General features: G+C 44.3%; 1 protein-coding gene across 2 annotated transcripts in view; it reads right to left on the bottom strand.

The window, feature by feature from the left end:
* Positions 1-20,000, bottom strand: part of M6 (neuronal membrane glycoprotein M6) — a 167,775-nt gene that overhangs the window by 24,642 nt on the left and 123,133 nt on the right. Inside the window, exon 2 of one of the 2 annotated variants that reach the window (XM_070126697.1) lies at positions 3,466-3,582. The exons of the other annotated variant lie outside the window; for it this stretch is intronic. Within the exon in view, the coding sequence (XP_069982798.1) occupies positions 3,466-3,582 (117 nt within the window). The remainder of the gene's footprint in view (positions 1-3,465; positions 3,583-20,000) is intronic. 2 annotated transcript variants of the gene reach the window in all.

Raw genomic sequence — 20,000 nt, 5'->3', positions numbered from 1 at the left:
AGTGAGAGAGCAAGAGCGAGTGTAAGTGCGAGTGAGAGAGCAAGAGCGAGTGTGAGTGCGAGTGAGAGAGCAAGAGCGAGTGTGAGTGCGAGCGAGAGAGCAAGAGCGAGTGTGAGTGCGTGTGAGAGAACAAGAGCGAGTGTGAGTGCGAGTGAGAGAGCAAGTGCGAGTGTGAGTGTGCACGCAAAAGCACTGTATTCAGTGTTGTGTATCCAGCGTGACCGCCCAACCGCGTGTGAGTGTGAGAGCGACTGAGAGCGTGTGAGCGCGAGTATGACCGCGAGTGTGTAGCCAAAGGCATTCTATTCAGTACTGTGTGTATACAGCGTGACCGACTAACCGAGTGTGAATGTAAGAGCGAGTGTGAGAGAGAGTGTGAGAGCGAGCGTGAGAGCGAGTGTGAGAGCGAGTGAGAGAGCGAGTGTGAGAGCGAGTGTGAGAGCGAGTGAGAGAGCGAGCGTGAGAGCGAGTGTGAGAGCGAGTGTGAGAGCGAGTGTGAGAGCGAGTGTGAGAGCGAGTGAGAGAGCGAGTGAGAGAGCGAGTGTGAGAGCGAGTGCGAGAGCGACTGAGAGCGGGTGTGAGCGCGAGTATGACCGCGAACGTGTAGCCAAAAGCATTCTATTCTGTACTGTGTGTATACAGCGTGACCGACTAACCGAGTGTGAATGTGAGAGCGAGTGTGAGAGCGAGCGAGAGAGCGAGTGAGAGAGCGAGCGTGAGAGCGAGTGTGAGAGCGAGTGTGAGAGCGAGCGGCGCGTGTAGACAAAAGCCTCGCATTCAGCGTGTTGTATACACTCGTCGCGTGTATTCAGTGTGACCAACGGAGCCGGGAAGAGTGCGAGTGTGAGTGCGAGTGTGTAGGCAAAAGGGTTGACATAGCGTGCTAACAATAGCTGTGTCAAAGCTGAGTGTAGGCGGGGTAGGATCCCTCGCGGTAACTCCCTCCCTCTCGTTCTCCCTCCCTTTATCTATCTCTCTTTTTTTATTTTCTTCTTTTCTCTCTCTTATTCCCTCTTCCCCTGTCGATCCCCGATTTTCTCCAACTTTTTTTTCCCCTCTCTCTTTCTCTTTCTCTCTCTCTAACTCTCCTTTAACTATCCCGTCTCTTTTATATTTTTCTCTTTTCCCTCTCTCTCTCTCTCTCATCCTTCTCTCTTTTTTTCCTCTTCAGTCTTCTCCTTTCCACCCTTCCTCCATCTTTCTCCCTCCCTCCTTCCTGTCTTCCTTCTCCCTTCCCTCCCTCTTCCCAGAGACCCTCCTTCCCTCTATTTCTCCCTCCTTGTCCCACTTCCTCCCTCCTTCTCCCACCCTCCTCCCTCCTTCTCCCACCCTCCTCCCTTCTTCTCCCTCCCTCCCTCCTCCTCTTTCTCCCTCCTTCTCCCACCCTCCTCCCCTCTTCTCCCACCCTCCTCCCTCTTTCTCCCTCCACCTGTCACTCCTTCCCCCTCCCTCTTTCTCCCTCCACCCTCCTTCTCCCTCCCTCCCTCCTCCTCCCTCCTCCCTCCCTCCACCCTCCTCATCCCACCCTCCTCCCTCTTTCTCCCTCCACCTGCCACTCCTCCGTTACACCAGCCTCTCCGCCGTCACGCCTCTCAGCCACACTTATAACAGGGCGTTGCGTTGTGGTAATGGGCGTGTGCGTGTGTGTGTGTGTGTGTGTGTGTGTGTGTGTGTGTGTGTGTGTGTGTGTGTGTGTGTGTGTGTGTGTGTGTGTGTGTGTGTGTGTGTGTGTGTGTGTGATAGAGAGAGAGAGAGAGAATGAGAGGGCGAGAAAGAGAATGAGAGGGCGAGAGAGAGAATGTGAAGGGGAGAGAGAGAGAGAATGAGAGGGAGAGAGAGAGAGAATGAGAGGGAGAGAAAGAGAGAATGAGAAGGAGAGAGAGAGAGAGAATGAGAGGGAGAGAGAGAGAGAGAGAGAGAGAGAGAAAGAGAGGGAGAGAGACAGAGAGAGAGAGAGAGAGAGAGAGAGAGAGAGAGAGAGAATGAGAGAGAGAGAGAGAATGAGAGAGAGAGAATGAGAAGGAGAGAGAGAGAGAGAATGAGAGGGCAAGAGAGAGAGAGAATGAGAGGGAGGGAGGGAGAATGAGGAGGGAGAGAGAGAGAGAGAGAGAGAGAGAGAGTGAGAAGGAGAGAGAGAGAGAGAGAGTGAGAAGGAGAGAGAGAGAGAGAGTGAGAAGGAGAGAGAGAGAGAGAGTGAGAAGGAGAGAGAGAGAGAGAGTGAGAAGGAGAGAGAGAGAGAGAGTGAGAAGGAGAGAGAGAGAGAGAATGAGAAGGAGAGAGAGAGAGAGAATGAGAAGGAGAGAGAGAGAGAATGAGAAGGAGAGAGAGAGAGAGAATGAGAGGGAGAGAGAGAGAGAGAATGAGAGGGAGAGAAAGAGAATGAGAGGGAGAGAGAGAGAATGAGAGGGAGAGAAAGAGAATGAGAGGGAGAGAAAGAGAATGAGGGGGAGAGAAATAAAATGAGTGGGAGAGAGAGAGAATGAGAGGAGAGAGAGAGACTGAGACAGGGAGTGAGAGAGAGAGAGAGAGAGAGAGAGAGAGAGAGAGAGAGAGAGAGAGAAAGAGAGAGAGAGAGAGAAAGAAAGAATGAGAGAGAGAGACAGACAGACAGAGAAAGAGAGAGAGAGAGAGAATGTACGAGAGAAAGAACGAGAGAGAGAAAAAAAAAGCGCGAGAGACAGAACAAGAGAGAGAGAAAAAAGAAAGAATCCGCGAGAAAGAGAGAAAGAGAGAAAGAGAGAACAAGACAGACAGATACATATCCGTAACTACAACAAATAGACATTCGAGAAAAAAAAGCCTCCTACAAGACGAAAATACACTGACCAAGGGGCTAGCGCTTGCACCAATCTAAACTACAATACCCAGTCTGCTACACTCTTAACCACACAATCCTCTTTCTCATTTAACGTCTGGATCTCACTGCCAGGCGCCCGGTGCTTGTGTCTACCGTGTGTGTCTGTCATGCTTGGGGGTAGAGAGAGAGAGAGGGCGCTATTGCCCCTCTGTACAAGGGAGGAGGGGAAGGAGGGGAGGGTAGGGAGGGAGGGAGGGAGGGGGGAGGGAGCTCAGTCAATGATTGGGTTCGTAGTCCCACATGCGAAGACCTACTTGGGGTGTAAGCCTCTGGCAATCGCGGCATTACAAGGTTGGTACGTTCGTAGTATATACATATATCCATACATACATATACGCACAGACATGTATACATACATATACATACAGTAATCACAGGTTGGGTAGGCCTGCAACACGTACATACGCATATACACACATAAATACATATACATACACAATGGCAAGACTTGTTACAGCGTGAAGGACTTGGAAATCCGCCCCTAAATACAGGTTGTGGAGCACACGAGGGCAACACGCTACGGGAGGAAACGATCTAGGACATCCTTTGGTACGCCGAGAGAGGGGTGGGGGGCAGGGGGAGGGAGAAGGGAAGGGGCCGTGACCTACCCCCCCAGCAGCAGCAGCAGCAGCAGCAGCAGTAGTAGCAAATGTTGCTGCAGTCACACGCGGAGCCGAGGCGCAGACAACAGTGGCCGCAGCGGGTGGAGGTCATGTCCCTGTAACCTGGAGCACGGAAGCCAAGTTACAGTATACCCGTAAGATTCACCTTTGTCGAAGAGAAGTCCTGTAATTCTCCTTTTTTTTAAGGAGAGCCAGGGCTACAGGACCTACCCTTATCGAAGAAAAGTCCTGTAATCCCCCTTTTTTTTAAGGAGAGTCAGGGCTACAGGACCTACCCTTATCGAAGAAAAGTCCTGTAACTTTTTTTTTTTTTTTTGTAGGAGAGCCAGGGCTACAGGACCTACCCTTATCGAAGAAAAGTCCTGTAACTTTATTTTTTTCCTTCTTCTTTTTTTTTTTTTTTTTTTTTTTTTTGTAGGAGATCCAGGGCTACAGGCTCTATCTACCCTGCGGCGCCTGTAATGGTTCGCAAAATCGAGCTACACCTGGGAGTAACTGCCTCTCGACGTGTGTAATCAGCACTGTCCCCGCCCCACTACCTGTGCTGTACGCCACGCCTGGCACTTACGAGGCAGGAAGGGAAACCACAGTACCAGGTACAGATTCAGGGTAGAAAAAATAATAATAATTGCCTAAACAGATATTAAAAAAAAGGGAAAACAAAACAAAATTCCCCCCAGAACAATTGTCACAAGATATATAAGAATAAAAAAGGTAAAAAAAAATATATATATATAAACAAAACGCACACCCAGAATAACTGCCAAAACAGATATATAAAAAGGAAGAAAAAAAAAATAAACAAAACACACACCCAGGAAAGAGAGAAAAAATAAATGCATATCACAGAGACGTCGCTTCACAGAAACACACACACACACACACACACAACACACACGCACACACACACACACACACACACAAACAAACACACACACAAACAAACACACAAAAGCATCTCACGACACGAGACGAATCATCCCACAAGTCGCCCGCACCCTATCGCCCTTTCTCCCCTCCCCTTTATTCTCCCTTTCCCCTCCTCTACATCAATGAGATTACGGTGTGAAGCCAATTACGGTGCGGGGGGGAGGGGGGGGGAGACATCAACTTCCGGTGTCACAATGCACGGGCGGGGGTGTGCAATGTGCAGTGTCACTCCGCAATGTCGAAAGCCCGGATGAAGACGAAATGCAGACGCTATCTTCGTTTCATGGACTAATATAGATAGATAGATAGATAGATAGATAGAGATTGGTCGGCAAATAGGTGGATGGATCGTTTTATGGACTATTGTAGATAGATAGATAGATAGATAGATAGATAGATAGAGATTGGTCGGCAAATAGGTGAATGTGGTCGTTTTATGGACTAATGTAGATAGATAGATAGATAGATAGATAGATAGATAGAGATTGGTCGGCAAATAGGTGAATGTGGTCGTTTTATGGACTAATGTAGATAGATAGATAGATAGATAGATACAGATTGGTCGGCAAATAGGTGAATGTGGTCGTTTTATGGACTAATCTAGATAGATAGATAGATAGATAGATAGATAGAGATTGGTCGGCAAATAGGTGGATGGGTCGTTTTATGGACTAATCTAGATAGATAGATAGATAGATAGATAGATAGATAGATACAGATTGGTCGGCAAATAGGTGAATGTGGTCGTTTTATGGACTAATGTAGATAGATAGATAGATAGATAGATAGATAGATAGATAGAGATTGGTCGGCAAATAGGTGGATGGGTCGTTTTATGGACTAATGTAGATAGATAGATAGATAGATACAGATTAAGTGACAAACAAGTGAATATTAGTTGGTACATAGACATGTAGATGGATAGATAGATAGATACAGATTGGTTATGGACTAATGTAGATAGATAGATAGATAGATAGATAGATAGATACAGATTGGTCGGCAAATAGGTGAATGGGGTGACTGAACAAACAGCCAGATAAAATTCTAGAAAGACAGATAACGACATACAGACAACAATTTATAATCCTCTATAACGTACCAAGATAAAACATAATCCGAAGAAACACAACACATCAAAGACATAATTCTAAACATCTCACTTCTGAAGAGACTTATAGACAGACAGACAAATAGACAGAGCGTGAAGTACGAAGCCTCCTCAAGGGGGGGTTTAAAGGCGCTGTCACACTATCACTTTTTCCGTCAATTTTTTTTTGACAATTTTATTTAACATAAATACAAACATTCTCGAATAATAGCTCTTGATCTGACTTTGCTTGGCTGAAAAAAGTTGACGGAAAGGTTTTCAGACGGAAACGATCATCATCGTCTGACTGGAGAATCGACAATTCGCTCGAAAACGGACAAAATTTCAGAAAATTGTCAAAAAAAATTGACGGAAAGAGTTTAAAGAGAGTGAAGTACAAAACCTCCTCAAAGGGGGTTTAAGATGATTTTAAATAAGAGTGAAGTACAAAGCCTCCTCAAAAAGGGGGTTTAAGATGATTTTAACAAGTGACGCAATAATGTACAGCTCCTCAGGCCGATGCAGGAGGGACTTCGAAGTCTGAATCTCAATTTCAAGCGAAAACAAGACACAGCGGGGGACGAGGGACAGGAAAATAAAGGAGGGAAAAAGGAGGGAGAGCAGATGGGTGGGGAAGAGGAGGAGGAGGTGGAGGTAGAGAAGGAGGAGGTGGAGGTAGAGGAGGAGGAGGAAGAAGAGGAGGAGAGTAGTGGATGGGAGGAGGAGGAGGAGGAGGAGGAAGAGGTGGAGGACGAGGAGATGGAGAGAGAGGTGGAGGTGGAGATGGAGGTAGAGGAGGAGGAAGAAGAGGAGGAGGAGATTAGTGTAGGGAAGGGAGGAAGAGATGGACTGAGAGGAAGAGGAGGAAGAGGAAGAAGAAGAAGAGGAGGAGACTGAGAGAGATTGGGAGAAGGTAGAGAAGGAGTGGATGGAGAGAAGAAAAAATGGATGGAGGAGATGAAGGAAGAGGAAGAGGAAGAGGAGGAGCTGGAGAAAAAAAAGGAAGAGGAGTAGTTGGAAGACGAGTAGGTAAAGGACGAATAGGCGGAAGAAGGAAAAGATAAAACAGAAGAAAGGAGAGGGTGAGAAGACGAGAAAAAAGGGACGAACGACGGAGAGAGAAAGGAGATAAGCAGGTGGATTTGGAAGAGGATATAGAGGATCAAAAGATGAAGGAGAGGAGGCGGAGAAAGAGAAAACTGACATGGGTGCGAAAGCCAGTACACTCCAGGAGGCGAGCGATACGATGCGACCAAAACCACCATTTCTCACACACACACACGCACACACACGCACGCACACACACACACACACACAGAGAGAAACACACACACACACACACAGAAACACACGGATACGCACACAAGCACACAAACGCACTCACGATCACACACACACACACACACACACACACAGAAATACAAGGATACGCACACACATACACACACACACACACACACACACACACACACACACACACACACACACACACACACACACACACACACACACACACGCACGTACGCACACACACGCACGCATACACACACACACACGCACACACACACGTACACACACACACACACAGAAACACACACACACACACGAACACACGTACACACACACACACGCACACACACACGTACACACACACACGCACACACACACACACACACACACACATACAGCCACAAATCCAACAGGAAAAATCATAACACAGAAGGAAGTTATTGTTAAGAAAACTCTCAACAGCCATTACGAAGAAAATTGATTCGCGGCGCCTTCCTTTCTCTCGTTCTTTCTTCCTCTGTCTCCTTTCTCTCGTTCTTTCTTCCTTCCTCTCTATCTATCTCATTCTCTCCCTTTTCCTATCTCCTCGCACTTTCTCTCATTCTCTCTTCCTTATCCGTCTATCATCCTCTCCATTTCCCTCCATTATTTCCTCTCATTCTCTCTCCCTTCTTATCTGTCTATCGTCTTCTTCATCTTCCTATCCCTTCTTCGGTTCTTCTATTCTCTCTTCCCTCTTGTATGTCTCTTATCCTCTCTATCTCCCTATCCCCTTTTACTTTCTCTCCCTCTCTCCTCCTTCCTATGTCCCTCATCCTCTCACCTTTTACATCTTCCCACCTCCTCTTTAATTTCCTTCACACACAAAAATAATAACAATAAATAACATCAATAATAAATAATAAAATAATAACAATAAATAACATAAATAATAAATAATAACAATAATAAACACAAATAATAAATAATAAAATAATAACAATAAATAACAAATAATAAAATAATAAATACAACAACAAAACAAAAAGGCCCCAACGCATTGTCAAGCCGCAAGTTAACACGCAGTGCCACCTCGCTTAGGCCTAGTGCCACTCCCGGTGCCAAGTTTAGTCCTCTTTCCTCGGTCGGAGTTAAGAGGTCTGTCTGCCTGTCTCCCACTCCTCCACTTTTTGGCACTCTTTCTCGGCAAAACGAGAGGGAGGCCTTTTAACGGAGTGAAAAATAGCGAAGGTACAAAGAAGAATGCGAGGGAATGCGAGTGTATAATGGAGAACTGAAGAGAGAGAAAGAAAGAGGGAGAGGGAGAGAGGGAGAGAGGGGGGAGGGGAGGGGAGGATAAGGGAGGAGGAGGGAGGAGAGGAGGAGGAGAGAGAGGAGAGGAGAGAGAGGGAGGGAGAGAGAGAGAGAGAGAGAGAGAGAGAGAGAGAGAGAGAGAGAGAGAGAGAGAGAGAGAGAGAGAGAGAGAGAGAGAGAGAGAGAGAGAGGAGAGAAAGAGAGAGAGAGAGAGAGAGAGAGAGAGAGAGAGAGAGAGAGAGAGAGAGAGAGGGAGGGAGAGAGAGGAGAGAGAGAGAGAGAGAGAGGAGAGAGATAGAGAGAGAGAGAGAGAATGAAAATAACGAACTCAAAAGAGAGAGAGACAAAAAATAAGATTAACAATTTTACAAACCACGAAAAGAGAGAGAGAGAAAAAAATAAGATTAACAATTTCACAAACCCACGAATTCGGAATGAACTACAGACAAATAACCAACCCGGGATGACGTCAGCAACAACAACAACAACAACAACAACAACAAGGACTTCAAATTAACCAGACGTGGATAATAAACCCGACATCCACCTTATAATCCGTCCTTGGAAAAGATCAACCCTCCCCCCCTCCCCACAACAACAGCCCCCTTGACAAAGACCACCTCCTCATACCACGCGCCCCATACCCTCATGCCTCATACCTCATACCTCATGCCCAAGTACCAACAACACAGTACAGTACCCCCCTCCCCTGGGCACGTGCGGCGCGGATACCCCCCGGGGGACTTGTAATCGACTGGGCATAAGGGACGGACAAGAACCTCCCCCACCCCCTCCCATTCCCTTTTTTTCTTCTTCTCTTTTCTCTTTTTCTCCTTTTCTTTTTCTTTCTTTCTTTCTTCGTCTTCTCTTTCTCATCCCCATCTTTCTTCTTTCATCCTTTCTTTCCTCCCCCCCCTACCTTTCTCTTCTTCTTTTCCTTCTCTCCCTCCCCCTTCACCATCACCTTAACCAACAAAGATCCTGTAGAAGCCCCCTCCCCCTCCCCCCTCCCCCCTCCGTCATACCCCACCCGCGTCCTTCTCACCTCTTCCTCCTCTTCCTCCTCTCCCTTCTTCCTTCCTCCCTTCCCCCTCCCCTACCCCCACCACCAGCTTAACTAACAAAGATCCTGTAGAAGACCTCCCCTCCCCCTCCCCTAACCCCCTACCCCCATCACCCACGCGGAGGAAGTCCCTAAGGAGAGAGAGAGAGAGAGAGAGAGAGAGAGAGAGAGAGAGAGAGAGAGAGAGAGAGAGAGAGAGAGAGAGAGAGAGAGAGAGAGAGAGAGAGAGAGAGAGAGAGAGAGAGAGAGAGAGAGAGAGAGAGAGAGAGGGAAAGGGAAAGAGAAAGAGAGAGGAAAACAAAGGAATATATATATATATATATATATATATATATATATATATATATATATATAGAGAGAGAGAGAGAGAGAGAGAGAGAGAGAGAGAGAGAGAGAGAGAGAGAGAGAAAGAAAGAAAGAAAGAGGAAAATAAAAGAAAACAGATAGCGAGATAGAGAGAAAGAGGAAGGATGAACAAGAGATACAGATAGATAGAGAGAGAGAGGGAGGAGGAGCGAGCTAGAGATAGACAGACAGAGAGAGAAACAAGAGAGGTGCACCCTGGAGAGCTGCCGTGTTGCCTGCTCCTGCTCCCCGTTTATCATCTTCTCGCTCTTGCTTCCCCCTTCTCTTTCACCTCGTTTAATTTTTGATTATCTGCGTTCTCTTCCTCCTCCTCATTCGTCCCATCATTCTCCTCCCCTTTCTTCTACTTCTCTCTCCATTTGCTCTTGTCTCTTCACTCTTCTTCTATTCCTCCTCCTCCTTTTCCACTCAATTAATCCCATCTTCTCTCTCTCTCTCCATTTTTTTTATTCCCCCTCTCTCTCTTCCACCTACATTCCAAAGTTTCCAAATATCCCTTTTCTCTGCTTCCTTCTCCTCTCCCACCCACTGTCCTTCCCCACCCCCCTCCTCTTCCACCTCCACCTACTCCCCCACGCCACCCCCACCCACCCCTCTCGTGGGCGTAAGGGCGTGAAGAAGTCTTTGTCTAATTCTCTGAAATCATCTCGTCCCGGGAGAGAGGAAGAGGGAGAGAGAGGGAGAAGGAGAGGGAGAGGGAGAGAGAGGGAGAGGGAGGGAGGGAGGGAGAGAGGGAGGGAGAGAGGGGGAGAGAGAGAGAGAGAGAGAGAGAGAGAGAGAGAGAGAGAGAGAGAGAGAGAGAGAGAGAGAGAGAGAGAGGGAGAGAGGGAGGGAGGGAGGAGAGAGAGAGAGAGAGAGAGAGAGAGAGAGAGAGAGAGAGAGAGAGAGAGAGAGAGAGAGAGAGAGAGAGAGAGAGAGAGAGAGCGAGAGAGAGCAAGGAGAGAAAGAGAAATAGAAAGAAAGGGAGAGAAAGAAAGGGAATGAGAAAAAATAATAAAGACACACAAAAACAAAATATCGAAGAGAGAAAAACAGACAGAAAGAAAGAAAGAACGAAAAAAAAATCCCATCAAACACATCCCCTTTTTACACCAACCAACCCCCCCCCTGCCCCCCCCAAAAAAAAGTTAAACCCCATCCAAAGAAAAGGCTACATAATGACTCACAAAACAACAACAACAAAATAATAACCTCGATAAAACCTCTACATAATCGCCGTTATTAAAGTACAGTTAGATTCCGAGTTCGACGGAGAGAGAGAGAGAGAGAGAGAGACGGAAGGGGGGGGGAGGGGGGTAGGAGGGACGAAGGGAGGAAATGGGAGAGAGAGAGAGGTTAAAGAGGGGAGAGAGTGGTTAATAATAATAATAATAATAATAATAATAATAATAATAATAATAATAATAATGACAATAACAATGACAATAACTAAAAAGAATAGTAACAATAATAAATAATATAACAATAATAATAATGATAATAACGGCAACAACGACTATAGGCAATAGAAGAAAAAAAATCATACAATAATAACAACATCAATAAAATAAACGATAATAATAACAACAATAACAACGATAACAATAAACGACCGCAAAACAAAAATGGCCACAATCCCACCACACTTTACCGGCAACCCCCCTCCCCCTCCCCCCACCCCTCCCTTCACCCCACACCGCAGGCCCTTCCACGCCCCTACCCTCCCCCCTCCCCCCTTTCTCAAAAACGCCCCCATGCACCTTGCAAGACTCGCTCCCAAGACGCACAAAGCCGGCGCAACACACACGCACGAACCCCCCTACCCCACCCCACCCCATCCCACCCCCTCCCCCCACCCCCCGCGCACCAGCTCCGAGGGGTAAAACATTCGCCGGGAGATAAAGCGAACTGATGTAAATATAAACTTAAAACAAATGCGAAAACGGAGGCTCGGGGACTTTGGCACGGCTTGGAGACGGCCATACAGACGTACATACACGCATACTCACACGCACATACAAAAGCGTACGTGTGTATGTACACGGGCGGGTTGGGGTACAGACTATAAGGTAATCAACAGTTACAGGTATATACATATATACATATGTACATGTCTACACATAAATATACATACACACTTACACATACACACACATTCACACACAGATCGAAGTACAGACAATGCGTATAAAAAATCGATGAGTATATACAACCCCTAAATGTACACATATCAATACGCACACAAGCACACTTACACACGCACACACACCGACAGCCACCTGGTGCAACACGCCAAGACTCCACTTTCTAGATTTGCAATATCACGCACAACGTACTTTACACATTGCAACAAGGATTCATCATCGTATTTTTGGTATGCTGTCCTCAGTCACTTTCTTTTTAAATGGTTATATTTTTTAAAAGATTTTTGCTTTTAATAGATTTATTAATAGATTTTAATAGATTTATTTAATAGATGTTTGCTTTTATTAAATCTTACAAAAAATAATTAAATAGATTTATTTAATAGATGTTTGCTTTTATTAAATCCATTTCCAACAGATTTTTGCTTTCAATCGATTTTACGTCGAACAGATTTTATTCCTTACTGATTTTACCTTTCTCATGTCACCCTTACCTTTGTCTCTTCGCATATTTCTATTTCAAATTGATTTTCGTTCTGAACTGATCTCATTCCTTATATATTTTATCTTCAACTTATTTTATGCTTTTGGGTCCTATTTCATGTTTTTTTTTCTTTTTTATCTTATTCCTTATACATTTTATCTTCAACTTATTTTATGCTTCTGGGTCCCATTTCATGTGTTTTTTTGTTTGTTTTTTGTATCGAATATAACGTCTATTTTTGTGGGATCGTTCTGTAGGCGAATCAATAATTGACTAGACAATAAAATATTCAATATATTGATCTCCTTGTCTTCCGCGCTCTCTCTCTCTCTCTCTCTCTCTTTCTTTCTTTGTCTCTCTTTCTTTCTCTCTCTCTCTCTTGTTCTCTTTATTTATTTTCTGTCTCTCTCTCTCTCTCTCTCTCTCTCTCTCTCTCTCTCTCTCTCTCTCTCTCTCTCTCTCTCTCCCTTGTTTTCTCTCTCTCTCTCTCTCTCTCTCTTTTCTTCTCTCCTCTCCTTCTCTCTGTCTCCCTCTCTCTCTCTCGCTCTCCTTCTCTCCTCTCTTCTTCCTCTTCCCTTCCAATTTCCTCTTCATTTTCATCATCTACATCATAACTTCCCTCTTTATGCTTAAAAAAAAATTACCTACGTTGGCTTAATTTTGCTTAGACATCATCACCATTTTTTTATGCAAGTTTTATATATATATTCTCATTCTAAAATTGCATGACTCGCGAGTTTTAAAAATAGCTTAACTCGCTGCACGTTTTGGTACTCGCTAAAAAAATAAAAAAAAAGGGGAAAAAAAAATATATAATAATAATAATAATGAATCACATTTTTGGCCATGAAAAAAAGGAAATAAAGAAAGAGGAAAGGAAGGAAAAAAAGGGAAATAAAGAAAGAGGAAAGGAAGGAAAAAAAAGGAAATAAAGAAAGAGGAAAGGAAGGAAAAAAAGGAAATAAAGAAAGAGGAAAGGAAGGAAAAAAAAGGAAATAAAGAAAGAGGAAAGGAAGGAAAAAAGAAGAAGAGATGGAGGAATGGAAGGAAAAAGAAGAAGAGAAAGAGGAATGGAAGGAAAAAGAAGAAGAGATCAATAAAAGACATGAATAAAAGAAATGAAAAGGGGGAATAACTGTGAGAAAAAGCCGAAAGCAGAAAGAAACGAAAAGAAAAGCGAAAGAAATGGAAAAAAAATAAATAAAAGAAATGAAAGCAAAATAAAAACGAAGAATAAAAACTAATAATAAAAAGAAAAAAACATACCCCTCCTTCCTCCTACCCCCCCCCAAAAAAAAAAAAAAAAAAAAAAAAAAAAAAACACGCCCTTATGACAGGACACCCGAGAGGCGACAATCCGCTGACACTCTCCTCTCCACCTGCCGTACTCTCCTTTCCTTCCTTATAAGCAACACGTACTCGTCTCTCGCTTGCCAAGGCTGCTCCCAAAAACCTTGTCACATGGATAAGCGACGACACATGTACGCACGCACACAGGTACACACGCACAAAGGTACGCACGCACAGAGGTACAGACGCACAGAGGTACAGACGCACAGAGGTACAGACGCATAGAGGTACAGACGCACAGAGGTACAGACGCACAGAGGTACAGACGCACAGAGGTACGCACGCACACAGGTACAGACGCACAGAGGTACAGACGCACAGAGGTACAGACGCATAGAGGTACAGACGCACAGAGGTACAGACGCACAGAGGTACGCACGCACAGAGGTACGCACGCACACAGGTACACACGCACAGAGGTACACACGCACAGAGGTACGCACGCACAGAGGTACACACGCACAGAGGTACACACGCACAGAGGTACACACGCACAGAGGTACACACGCACAGAGGTACACACGCACAGAGGTACACACGCACAGAGGTACACACGCGCCGTTCCTGCACACACACACACATACATACATGCATACGTACAAACATGGATACGTATACATGGGCACAAACAAATGCACATAAACCTATCATAAATATACAATATGTATGTATGTGTGTGTGTGTGTGTGTGTGTGTGTGTGTGTGTGTGTGTGTGTGTGTGTGTGTGTGTGTGTGTGTGTGTGTGTGTGTGTGTGTGTATTCCTAGATTCACAAAAACTTCCCGCCACCTCCATTTACTATCTCCATGCACCTGTGAGACATCAATATTTCCTGTCTTGACCTTTCTCTCTCTCTCTCTCTCTCTCTCTCTCTCAGTCTATCTATAGATAGAGAGATAGTGAGAGAGAGAGAGACAGAGAGAGAGAGAGAGAGAGAGAGAGAGAGAGAGAGAGAGAGAGAGAGAGAGAGAGAGAGAGAGGGAGAGAGGAGAGAGAGAGAGAGAGAGAGAGAGAGAGAGAGAGAGAGAGAGAGAGATAGAGAGAGAGAGAGAGAGAGAGAGAGAGAGAGAGAGAGAGAGAGAGAGAGAGAGAGAGAGAGAGAGAGAGAGAGAGAGAGAGAGAGAGAGGGAGAGGGAGAGGGAGAGGGAGAGGGAGAGGGAGAGAGAGAGAGAGAGAGAGAGAGAGAGAGAGAGAGAGAGAGAGAGAGAGAGAAAGAAAGAGAGGGAGAGAGAGAAAAAAAAAGCGAGAGGGAAAAGAAGACAGAACCAAATAAACATAGAAGCAACCAATCTTTTTTTCTCCTCTCTCTCTCTCTCTCTCTACTTCTCCCGCCCTTCTCTCTCCCTCTCTCCGCCTCCGGAAATATCGAATGCATTCCCAAGGTTAATAATTAAGAGATGAGAAGGTCCCACCGTGCTATGACACATCCGTTATCTTCACCGTTAAATAGGGAACCGTTATTTTCACCGTAATGCCGTTAAATTAATGGCTACGCTGATTTATTTACTGTTTATTATTACTGTATCTTGTGGCGAAATATTTACGGTCTATTTTCACCCTTGCTTTGCTTATATTTTCGTCGGGATATTGGAAAGAGTAATCGTTACCGTTATATTTAAATATTCTTCGTTTACTTTCCCATCGACACATTCTTAACTAAAATTCCCGTGGGATTGAAACATTCCTAGTTATCCTCACCGTTGATTTGAAAAGAAGAGAAAAGAAAAAAAGAAATGATCTTTGTGGCTAAAATAACATTCTCAGTTATCCTCACCGTGCTATCGAAACATTCCCAGCTAGGTTATCCCCACCGTTGTTGCTACGGACATATTTTCATCAAAGTCTTGAAGAAGAAGAAGAAGAAGAAAAAAAGAAATTTGGTATTTTCACCGTGACATCAAATGATTCCCGATCATCTTCGCCGTTGCTGTTGCCACGCATCTATTTTCACCGACGATTTGACAAAAACAAAACAAAACAAAAATAAACATAAAAATCAAATAACAAAAAAGAGAGATAAAAGAAATATATTATCTTCACCGTGGCATCGAAACAATACCCAATTATCCTCACCGTTGCTGTTGCCACGCATCTATTTTCACCGACGATTTGACAAGACAAAACAAAACCATACAAAACCAAACAAAAACATAAAAATCAAATAATAAAAAAAAGAGAATTTTTTTTTTATCTCCACCGTGGCATCGAAACAATACCCAATTATCCTCACCGTTGTTCTCTTTACGCGCGCTTATTATTTTCACCGTTGCCAAGGGGTGCTTGTTGCTATCGAAACCCATCGCCTTGGTTTCGGATTCCCAGACGAACACCAGCGTCGGATCCTCTTTCGGACAAATACATTTGGGAGAATAAAAGAAGGAAGAAAAAGAAAAGACAAAAAAACGGGGATATGGTGAACGGAACAATAAAAGAAGGAGAGAGAGAGGGAGAGGGAGAGGGAGAGGGAGAGGGAAAGAGAGGGAGGGAGGGAGGGAGGGAGAGAGAGAGAGAGAGAGAGAGAGAGAGAGAGAGAGAGAGAGAGAGAGAGAGAGAGAGAGAGAGAGAGAGAGAGAGAGAAAACGGGAATATGGTGAAGGGAACAATAAAAGAAGGAAAAACAAGAAAAGAAGAAAAACGGGAATATGGTGAAGCGAACAATAAAAGAAGGAAAAAAAGCGAAAGAAAATAAATGGCGAGAATATATAGAAAGAAACGGACACACGAGAGAAGCCAAAAAAAGACGATAAAGGCGGAGATAGAGGGAAGAAAGGAAATAAACCAAAAGAAAGGAAGGGATGGAAATTAAGAGAAAGGAAAGGGAAGGAAAAAACAGGAATAAGGAAGAGTAGAATAAGGGAAAGACTGAGTGCAAAGAAGGAAAGAGAAATAAAAAGAAAGGGAAATACAGAAAAAGGGGAGAAAATAAATGAAAACAACGAAAGACAGAAATCAAAGAAGGAAAAGGATAAAAGGAAGAAACGGAAATAAAGAAATAAAGCATGCGGGGGAGAGAAAGAAGAAGAAGAAAAAAACCCGGAAAGATCGAAAGCAAAGAAGTGCAAAAAAATAAGAAAGAAAGAAAGGAAACGAAACAGATGAAACAAACGAAAAACCAGAAAAACAAGAAAAAGTGGAAATTCGACAAAGTGATCACGTGACCTGCCTGACCACATTATGTCTATTTTGTCAACGTTGCACAAGAGGAAGAAAGCGAGAGAGAAAGAGAGAATGAAAGAGATAGAGAGAGAGAGAAGGAGGGAGAGGGAGGGAGAGGGAGAGGGAGAGGGAGAGGGAGAGAAGGAGGGAGAGGGAGGGAGAGGGAGAGGGAGAGGGAGAGGGAGAGAGAGAGAGAGAGAGGAAAGATAGAGAGAGAGATAGAGAGAGGAAAGAGAAAGAGAGAAAGAGAGAGAGATTGAGAAAGAAAGACAGAAAAAAAGAGAAGATACAGCCAAGAGAACCTATGCCAAAATTACAGAAGAATCACAGGCGAAATAGCAATACAAACAAAACCAACGACAACAACACCAACAACACCAACACCACCAACCACCAACAAACACCAACACCACCAACCACTCTCTCTCTCTGTCTCTCTCTCTCTCTCTCTCTCTCTCTCTCTCTCTCTCTCTCTCTCTCTCTCTCTCTCTCTCTCTCTCTCTCTCTCTCTCTCTCTCTCTCTCTCTCTCTCTCTTTTGGTTTTGGTTTTGCTTGCGTGACTGCACCGCCCGGAGGTCAGTGACAGACAGACAGACAGACAGACACGGAGAGAAGAAAGACACCCAGTGTGCCTGCCTCGTGCATGCTTCAACCGCGGTCTTTGCAAGGCAGTGAACTTCCGCCGGTTTCTTTGGCGTCCGACAGTGAGAAGTGTGGGGGAGGGGGAGGGGGAGGGGGAGGAAAGGGGATGGGGGAGAGGAAGGGGGAGGAGAAGGAGGAGGAGGAGGAGGGGAGGAGGAGGAGGGGGAGGAGGCAAGAGAGAGGAGGAGGAGGAGGAGGAAAGGGAGGAGGAGGAGGAGGGTGAGGAGGGAGGGAAGGGAGGAGGAGGAAAGGGAGGAGGAGGAGGAAAGGGAGGAGGAGGAGGGGGAGGAAGAGGAGGAAAGGGAGGAGAGGGGAGGGAGGAGGAGGAGGAGGAGGAGGAGGAGGAAAGGAGGAGGAGGAGCGCAAAGGGAGGAAGAAGGGAGAGAGGAAGGAGGAGGAGGAAGAAGAGGAAGAAGGAGAAGGAGGAGGGAGAGAAATAGCAAGAGAGCGCAAGAAAGAAGGGAGAGAGGAAGGAGAGGATTAAAAGAGAAGAGGAAAGGAGACAAAATAAGAAAGAAGAGGAAAGGAGAGAAGAGAAGAGCGAGGAAAGAAAGAAGGAGAGATAAAAAGAAAACAAGAGAAAGAGAAAGACCAGACAGGCAAACACCCAGCCAAGAAAACAAACACACACACACACACACACACACACACACACGCACGCACACGCACACTGCAACATCCTCGCGAGCCAACATGCACACAACATGCACAATGAACCTCCCATCTTGGTTATTCAGCTCTCGTATTCATCCTCATGCACGCAGGTAGGAACGCGAACGACCACGCATTCCAAGCACACACACACACACACACACACACACACACACACACACACACACACACACCCATTCTCTCTTTCTTTCTTTCTTTCTCTGTCTGTCTCTCTCTCTCTCTCTCTCTCTCTCTCTCTCTCTCTCTGTGTGTCTGCAACTGCCGCTTCTCCCTAACAAATATACATTGTAAAACACGTACATACATATATACACATCCCATACACATGTACATATAGACACAACACACACACACACACACACACACACACACACACACACACACACACAGACACACACACACACACACACACACACACACACACACACACACACACACACACACACCAAACCATCGAAAAACGTGCACCAAGCCCCCTCTCTCCCCGTCCCCCTCCCCCTACCCCCCCTACCACCGCCCTCCTCAAACCCTCTTTGCAATGATCAATGTCTGGCCTCGAATGATCTGCCTCTTACATGCAACTTGCACCCTTGCAACGTGGCAAAGAGCGCCTAATATCCGCCATTCATATTCATATCACTCTACCAAAGTAAAGGGAAGGAATAAAAAAGAAAAAAATAAAAAAAAGAAGAAGAAGAAGAAGAAGAAGAAAAAGAAAGAAAGAAAGAAAGAATAAGAATAAGCCATATTCATATCACTCTACCAAATTAAAGGGAATAAAAAAAAACATGAAAAGAACGAAAAAGAAGAAAAAGAAAAGAAAGAAAGAAAGAAGAGAAAAAGAAAGAAAGAAAGAAGAAGAAGAAGAATGCTGTCTTGACCCTTTGCCATATTCATATCACTCTACCAAAGAAAAGGGAAGGAAAAGAAAAGAAAAAGAAGAAGAAGAAAAAGAAAGAAAGAAAAGAAAGAAAGAAAGAAGAAGAAGAAGAAGAAGAAAAGAAAAGAAAGAAAGAAAGAAAGAAGAAGAAAAAGAAGAAGAAAAATGTTGTCTTGACCCTTTGCCATATTCATATCACTCTACCAAAGTAAAGAGAAGGAGAAAAAAAGAAAAAAAAAGAAAGAAAGAAAAGAAAAGAAAGAATGAAGAAAAAGAAAAGAAGAAGAAGAAGAAGAAAAAAAGAAGAAGAAGAAGAAGAAGAAGAAGAAAGAAAAAGAAAAAGAAAAAGAAAAAGAAGAAAAGAAAGAAAGAAAGAAAGAAAGAAAAAAAATGCTGTCTTGACTCTCTTCCCGGTGCGTGTACTCTGAACGCCTCAAGAAAATAAATCGAAACACATGCAATGACTAACATCCGCTTGCAACATCAATGAACAATGCCTACATAAATAAGAAACAGAAAAAAATAAATAAATACGACCTAAACATACCAACACAAAAACACATTATAAACATGTGTATATATATGTATATATATATATATATATATATATATATATATATATATATATATATATATATATATATATATATATATATATATATATATATATATATATATATATATATATATATATATATATATATATATATATATATATATATATATATATATATATATATATATATATATAGATATATATACATACACATATACATACATACATACATACATACATACATACACACACTCCAATCCTCCCAGAATCGACATACCCATATATACACATACACAAACATACATACCCATGCATATAAACGCATAAACTAAACACACCCACACAAGCGCGCCCGCGTACACACACACACGCACACACACGCACACACACACGCACACACACACACACACACACACAACACACAACACACACAACACACCCACCCACCCACACCCACGCATACATCTCTACACACATACACACACAAAACCCGTCCACGCCCACAAACATCAAAATCCTCCCCAAATCGCCACGCCCAGACCGGCCACCACAGACTCCACCCCTCCAGCCCTCCCCCTCCCCCCACCCCCTACCCCCAAGATCCGAGAAGGACGCCGCCGCCGAGA

This window comes from Penaeus vannamei, chromosome 10 (genome assembly GCF_042767895.1).
Source record: "Penaeus vannamei isolate JL-2024 chromosome 10, ASM4276789v1, whole genome shotgun sequence".
In the NCBI taxonomy this organism is placed as follows: domain Eukaryota; kingdom Metazoa; phylum Arthropoda; class Malacostraca; order Decapoda; family Penaeidae; genus Penaeus; species Penaeus vannamei.
Note: the sequence above shows the minus strand (reverse complement) of the source record. Positions and strands in the feature narration are given on the sequence as shown.